The 8,217-nt window shown below is 39.2% G+C and overlaps 1 protein-coding gene across 1 annotated transcript; it reads left to right on the plus strand.

Annotated features, from left to right (window-relative positions):
- Window positions 1-1,099: 1,099 nt before the first annotated feature.
- On the plus strand, window positions 1,100-2,020 carry LOC140116075 (olfactory receptor 5V1-like). Its single transcript, XM_072132852.1, has one exon. The coding sequence runs from the start codon at window positions 1,100-1,102 to the stop codon at window positions 2,018-2,020; it is 921 nt and encodes a 306-aa protein (XP_071988953.1).
- The last annotated feature ends 6,197 nt before the right edge of the window (window positions 2,021-8,217 follow it).

The raw sequence follows: 8,217 nt of genomic DNA on the forward strand, positions 1-8,217 counted from the left end.
AGCTCTTTCAATACACCCTTAATGGTTGATTTAAATATCTAAGTCATAATACTTGAAGCAGTTAAATATATAATATATCAGCTGTCTTATTTGTGAGAGCTGTACAGGCGGTACTCTACACCTGACTTACAGACGATCCCTAGTTACAAATGGACGTCTGGTAATTGGTAATTTACTGTACTTTAGCCCTAGGCTACAATAAACAGCTATAACAGTCCTCAAAGGTGTCTGCAGTTACACTTTATTGTTAATCCTGGTTCTGATGACAATCCAACATTTTTAAATTCCAATTGTCACAGAGACCAAAAAAATGTGTCTGGGGTTACAATTATAAAGTATACGTTCCCGACTTACATACAAATTAAACTTAAGAACAAACCTACAGAACCTATCTTGTATGTAACCCGGGGACTGCCTGTATATGAATCATTTGGTGTAGCTTTAAAAAACGGGCAGTAGGTATAATGAAGTGAAGTGAAAATCTGTAACAGATGAGCAGAAATAGATCTATTAAAAAAACATACATCTACAGTTATCAAAACTATTAGAAATAATTATAGTTACCTATTTTAGTATTCTTTTCTACAAAATAAGCAACTCAAACTTTAATATAAATATGAAACATAAAGCAGAATCATTACAGTATCACTTAAGACAGTACATCAGAGCATCCCTTAGGACAATAAAGGTAGTCCCTGTTGGGAAACATGGATGCCTATAAATATTCTGTTCACATTGCATGCAATGATATTGCTACCTCTCAAATGCATTCAACAGAATATACTATGACAGGACTGAATGACAATGCTCTTAAGATGTATTTAGAATAATTCACATATTTCACGTATTTCTATCAGGTAAGACTATGTGAAATATATTGCTCATTCAAGAAACATAAAGTTTAGAACTGTTAGCTTGTTGAAAAGTAGGATATCAGTTCATTATTGAAAAACAGAAAAATAGATAATGATAAAATTTCTACTGGTGCTAATTAGTACTGAATGATAACTATTACCACTAATATTTATGCTGTAGTCTATTCTATTAATATCTAATAACAACAATCTATCTTTTTCAGTAGAAATACTAATGCACCTGAATGGAAAACAACGAGACAAGGTTGGGTGAATTCACCCTGCTTGGATTGACTGATAATGCTGAATGTGAATTAATCCTTTTTGCATTCTTTTTAGTGGTTTATGTGATAACAATTCTAGGCAATTCTCTGATGATCATTACTATCACACTGTCTTCAGGGCTTCATTCTCCAATGTACTTCTTCTTACGTAATCTCTCTATTGTAGACATGTGCTATACAACTTCCACTGTTCCTAAACTTCTTCTGGACTTTTTGTCTAAGGTGAAGCGTATCTCCTTCTTTGGTTGTGTTGCACAGTTATATTCTTTCATATCTTTTGGTGGGATTGAATGTCTTCTTCTTGCTGCCATGGCTGGTGATCGTTATGTGGCTATTTGTATGCCCCTGCGCTACACAAAAGTCATGAGTTGGAAGATGTGCACAGTACTTGCTACAGTATGTTGGATTATTGGCCTACTAAATTCTCTAGCTCACACAATATTTACATTCCGATTACCTTTTTGCCGGTCTAGATCTCTCAACCACTTCTTCTGTGACATACCACCCCTTCTTGCACTCTCCTGTTCTGATACTAGTATTAATGAGGTGGTGGTGTATACTGCTGGGGGGTCAGTGATCCTAGGATCTTTTACATTAACTATATTGTCATATATATTTATTGTTAACTCAATTTTGAAAATTAGGACAGCAACAGGAAGAAGGAAAGCATTTTCAACGTGTGCCTCTCATCTGATGGTGGTCACACTTTACTATGGAACCATTGTGTTTACATATATCAGGCCTACATCTACTTATTCTCTTGACCAAGATCGTGTAGTTCCTGTTCTTTATGGGATCATTACACCCATGATAAACCCAATTATTTATAGTTTGAGAAATAAAGAGGTTCATGGTGCTTTAGAAAAACTTAGAAAATTTTAAAGTTTTCGATAACATAAATCCAGTTTAAAATTCCTAATATGAACTGTATTTAATGTGACATAATTTGATTTTCAGAGAATAACTTGACATTTATGTTCAGAGGGCTACACATGTTAGGATGCTTATGTCACTTAGTAAATGTTTAAAGTATAACTTTAAAGTATAAAAACTTTTGCCTCTGCACTAAGCAAAATAAGCAATTCCCTAATTTACTCTAATTAGCTTTCTGCAGGTGTTTAGCGGCTAGCAAAGGCTTTACCTTGCCCTCCTGTCTGCTCTCTATTTCTCGTGCTTTCTGATAACCGTGGGAAACTATATAGGAAGATCGAAGGCATGTTGCGAGAAGTAGTAGAGTAGTGCAAGAAAAGAGGACCTTGAGTGAAGTCATAAGCATGTGACTCATTAAATGCTTCCGGTCGACCAATTACAAACATGCTGTCTTGATTCATATGAATTCGCTTAGCTGATGTCACAACCAGGAAGTGCCTACCCACTTCAGAAATAGCTGAATATGATTTTATAAGAAAGCCTGAGACATATACCAGGATGTATTTCATGATAGGAAGAAGCCAACAACATGATACAAGTATTGTTGGAATTGTTGTCAAAGGCTCTGTCCACCTACCCTAAATCTTATCTTTGTCAGTAACTTTACAGTTACACTTTAAAAGATTATTTTTTTTGTCTTCTACTACCTTTAGTTTATCATATTTCATACACACTATTCATTCTCTTTTTAAAGTGATTAGTCATTGAAGGTGTTTACCTGGGGTCATAAAAATTAATTCAGTGAAATAATGATAGATTTAATAAGAATATCACCAAAAACAGTTTTACACAGTAGTTTCTGGTTCATATTTCAAATGGATATTTTGAGGACAAAAGCAGAAATTGCTTTTGCAGTTCCATTTTTCACTCCCTACATTCAAAAATCTAAGTCTTTTTTATATTTCCATGTAAAGAGCTGTGGGATAAGTTACACTTCATAGTAATGGTATTTAGTATTCCATGTCGTGTACTGGGAAGCAGGAAAAATATTCCAAATACAGTGAAATTGGTGAAAAACATATTTGCGCTGTTTTCTTGTGGACTTGGATTTTATGGCTTTCACTGTGAGCCCCAAATGACATGTCTACTTTACTCTTTTAGTCGGTATGATTACAGGGATACAAAATTTGTATAGGTTTTATAATGTTTTCATAAATTTACAAAAATTAACACTTGTACAAAAGAAAATGTTTATTTTGCCATCTTCTGGCGCTAATAACTTTTTCATACTTCAGTTGACGGGGCTTTCGGGGGTCTTTTTTTGTGACTTTTGATTACATTTTCAATGCTATTCTATTTTTAGGGCTGTACGGCCTTTTGATCACTTTTTATTTATTTTTTTATATTTTTCAAAATGGCAAAAAAGTGCCATTTTAAACTTTGGGCACTATTTAAATTTTTTTATAGGTTAAATGCAGTAAAAAAAAAAGTTATTATATTTTGTATCAGGCATTTTTGAATATGGCAATACCTAAAATGTTTATGATTTTTACTGCTTATTTATATGACTTCTAGGGAAAGGGCCGTGATTAGAATTTTTAGGTTTTTTTACTATAATTTTTTTCAAAGGGGTTGTCCGAGTTTAAAAAAAAATATATATATGTGGCCGGGAGCGGGCTGACTAAAATAATAAAGCTGTACTTACCTTCCGGTGCCCTCCCGTATCCAGCGCTGCTGTTGCTCCGGTCCGGGCGCCATGTAAACAAACATGGCCGCCGGAACAGCGCTGCATTCAGCTTCCGGCCGGCCGTGGCCGGGTACGCCTATCCATCCCTATACACAGCACTGTGTATGGGGGCCGGAAGGTTGTCGGGTCCGGCCGGAAGCTGAATGCGCTGGATACGGGAGGGCACCGGGAGGTAAATACAGCTTTATTATTTTAGTCAGCCACATATATTTTTTTATCAAAACTCGGACAACCTCTTTAAAACTTACATAATTTTTTACTATTTTTCAGACCCCCCTGATGGATCCTACCATATACTGCCATACTATAGTATGGCAGTATATGGAGATTTTCCTCCTCTTTCATTACAATGTGCGAGTCACACTTTGTAATGATTAGGTTAAAATGAGACAGCCTCAGGTTTTCGGGAGATCCGAGGCTGTCATGGCAACTGATCGCCGCTCCCCGATGACATCTTTTTGAAGCCGTCGGCAAAGTGATCGGTGCTATCACAAACACTTACCGGCTGAGCCCACTCCATTCACCTGCAGCCGACATGTGACATACTATTATGTCACACATCGTTAAGGGTTTAAATGCTATATAAGTTAAGATACAGTTTGCCACATCTGTGTTTTTAAATCACATGTAATTATGTAAGTATTTATCAATTATAGAATTATAGATGTAACTTGTAAAACACATTCCTTGCCAGAACTGCAGAATCTGGTGATGCCAAACATATTTTTATTTATTTATTTCTAATTATTTCCCAGTGTGCACTGAAGCAAAGCTTATTGATCCAAATGACATGCAACAAAACACTATCTGTGATTGAGCTTTGAAGTCCTGTGATTGAAGGACTCCCTTCACACTAAAATACATTGAGCTGTGGTTTATCTGAACCATAACATCTAGCAAGATTTTTCTGATACTAGCACTCTGACAGGAGCTGCAAGAACACAATGTTCTCCCTTGTCCCTTTCTTATAGCCAGAGAAGGAAGGCAGAATAGTTTTATAAATAGATTTAAAAGGGTTGTCCAAGACTTTTTTAAAAAATAGGTGGCCGGGAGGGGACTGCTTAAAAAAACTATGTACTTACCTTCCGGCGCACTCCGGGTGTCCCGCGCTGCATACACAATGCAGTGAATAGGGAAGGGTTGGTGATGGGTGGCCTCGGCCAGCAAGAGCTAAATGCAGCATGGCTTGCATGCCGTTAATTGTTTACATGGGGCACAGATTGGAGCTATATCAGCGTGTGACATCCGGAGCGTGTGGAAGGCAAGTACATGTTTATTTTTTTAAGCAGACCCCTGCTGGCCACCTTTGCTTTTTTAAAAAGTCTTGGACAACCCCTTTAATAGATTGCTGAAACGTTGACGAGATTGCCATTACAACATGACAGAGGGATTTGACAACGGCATCATAGAGCTCTTTGCTCTGCATAGAGAACCAACTTCTTAATTCATCAGAACTTATGCATACTTCCTTGCAGAATTAGAGCTGGATTCACCTGACATATGAAGTCAGTGGGTTATACTGAAAAGATGAATGAAGCTTATGTTTTTCCTTATAATGTACCTTAATCCCATATTTACACACATGTTCTAGCTGTTGTTTTGGTGGCTAGAAAACGGTCCCATAACTTTCTATGGGCCCATACACATGGCTGTGATTTCCACAAACCAGCCACCTGTCCAGACTGTCTTTTATTATTATAAAATTAACCTCCGCCTCTACGTTCTCCTGTTATCGCTACAGATATCGCTTTTTCCAATAGGGGAGTCCCGGTACTCACAAGTCTGAAGGTTGTCCTATCAGGTCAGTGGCTGGAGACCCGCAGAGAAACAGAGAGGTATGTACGTCTTCCCTTGGTATTTTCAATTCAACGTGAGCTGTCTTCCCAGCGTCTCCAAGGTCAGCACAGGAACTACCGCTTACCTTGCAGACGCTGGGAAGACAGCTCGCGTTGAATTGAAAATACCAAGGGAAGAAGTACATACCTCTCTGTTTCTCTGCGGGTCTCCAGCCACTGACCTGATAGGACAACCTTCAGACTTGTGAGTACCGGGACTCCCCTATTGGAAAAGGACACTGCAGTGCGGTATGCTTATTTTATTCTATCATCTGTAGCGATATCAGGAAAACGTAGAGGCGGAGGTTAATTTTTATATTTGCTCTGTTGGAAACGAAGGGGTCAGCTTTGGATCTTTTCTGACTTTTTCCTCCTTGCACCGTTATTTTTTTTCTGTCAACTATTACTTGCAGGTAGAGGGTATCATATTGTTTCTTTTATATTGTCTTTTATTATTGTTATTGTTAGTGGCACTCACACACCGATGAGACATGGGCTGTGTAAGCAATGGCCCATGGGACCATTGTTTGCGATCCAAGGAATGCTCACGTATGTATGTGGGACAGCTTAGACCCACAAGTGCTCTCCACAATGTCGTGCAAACACGTTTCACAGCAGTTATAATGAATGAGATAATAACATAGCCTCCTGATTGTGAACTAATGAGCTCTTACATTAATTTGGAGGATATAATGAGAAGGATAACTGCACTGTCCACTCTGTTCACTAGCAGGCATGCACAGACTCTAGCTACCCGTATGATGCTTTGCTGAATTATGAATTCAGATAATACAGGAAAGAAAAATCAAGCAAAACGTTTATCGAAATTTCACAAGTTTTGCCAGGCTTCTCTTGGGGCATATATGTACTTTAAGGAGTTCAATTTACTTGCAAGCAAAAGATATTAACTGCAGTAGCTCATCCTCACGGTTATCAAATAATTTTTTTTTCAATCAATGGGTAAATAAAAACAACACGTTTTGGCATTGGACCAATGCCTTTGTACACTTTTTGTACATCTACACTCTTTTTTTAAATTTGGCAATACAATATATTTTTAATAGAAAGTAATAAGGATTCATTGTGCGGTCAATTAGGGTGCCTCTACTGTGCCCCCTACCACCAACTCTAATGTGTTGCTTCATCCATCACCCTTTTAGGAAGCATTGGTGGAATGATGGTTAGAGAGGTGCACTAAGCAACTTCATAAGGATATCAGGTGGGTATTAGGAGGACAGAGAATTTAGATGTTTGGATAACTGTATAAAACAACTCAAAACTACCCAATATATCATATCTATACTGTGTACTATCATAACTTATAAATAATATAAAAATATATATTTTTTTATAAATTAAAATATATATATAAGGATTAGAGATGAGCGAGCACTAAAATGCTCGGGTACTCGTTATTCGAGACGAACTTTTCCCGATGCTCGAGTGCTCGTTTCGAGTAACGAGCCCCATTGAAGTCAATGGGAGACTCGAGCATTTTTCAAGGGGACCAAGGCTCTGCACAGGGAAGCTTGGCCAAACACCTGGGAACCTCAGAAAAGGATGGAAACACCACGGAAATGGACAGGAAACAGCAGGGGCAGCATGCATGGATGCCTCTGAGGCTGCTTAATCGCACCATTATGCCAAAATTATGGGCAACAGCATGGCCATGACAGAGTGACAGAATGAGGCTAGATAGCATCTAAAACATCCAATAATTGACCCTGACACTATAGGGGACGGCATGCAGAGGCAGCGGCAGCAGCGGCAGGCTAGAGAGTGGCATGGCAACATACCCTAAATGGACTCAGGCTTCAAACCAATGGGTGGCAAAGAGGAACCAAAGGAGGTGAGCAAGAAGCGCTCAAATAATATCGGTACATGATAAAAGTTTGCCAGTATATTTTGTGGATTACACAGCAGGGTGGCGACAAAGTTAACATGGAAGCCATGAAAACAATCCAAAATTCTGCCTGACACAGCTCGTTTGATAAGGGGACCATGTATGGAGGCAGTGAACTAGTAGTAGATTAAAGGTGCTGCAGTTAAAACTATGTTAGTTGGATCTTGGCATGGAGCTGGCGCTCCGCCGCCAGGCGAGCTTTTGCCAATCCAAGCCCCTGTCTCTAGGCTACTCCCCAAACAGCACTTCTAAGAACCTTTTGTATAAGATCAAGTGTAGTAGCGTTCTTATAAGTTTGGGATATGGCGGGTGAGGGGAATGTAAACATCTGCGCAAGAAGCGCTGAAATAATATCCGTAAATGAAAAAAGTTTTCCAGTATATTTTGTGGCTTACACAGCATGGTGGCGACAAAGTTAGCAAGTTTGATGCAGAATGCCCTGTAAAAGCTCTTGGGCGGTGTGCCTTTTATCACCTAGGCTCAGCAGTTTGAGCACCGCCTGCTGTCGCTTAGCGACGGCACTGCTGCTGTGCCTAGAGCTACCGACTGATGGCGCCATGCCCACGGATGGTAATTCGGAGGAGGAGGAGGAGGTGGAGGAGGGGTGGGAGGAGGAGGAGGCATAGTAGGCCTGAAACACCTGGACCGAGGTAGGCCCCACAATCCTCTGCGTCGGCAGTATATGACCAGCCCCAGGGTCAGACTCGGTCCCAGCCTGCACCAA

This window comes from Engystomops pustulosus, chromosome 1, assembly GCF_040894005.1.
Source record: "Engystomops pustulosus chromosome 1, aEngPut4.maternal, whole genome shotgun sequence".
NCBI lineage: Eukaryota > Metazoa > Chordata > Amphibia > Anura > Leptodactylidae > Engystomops > Engystomops pustulosus.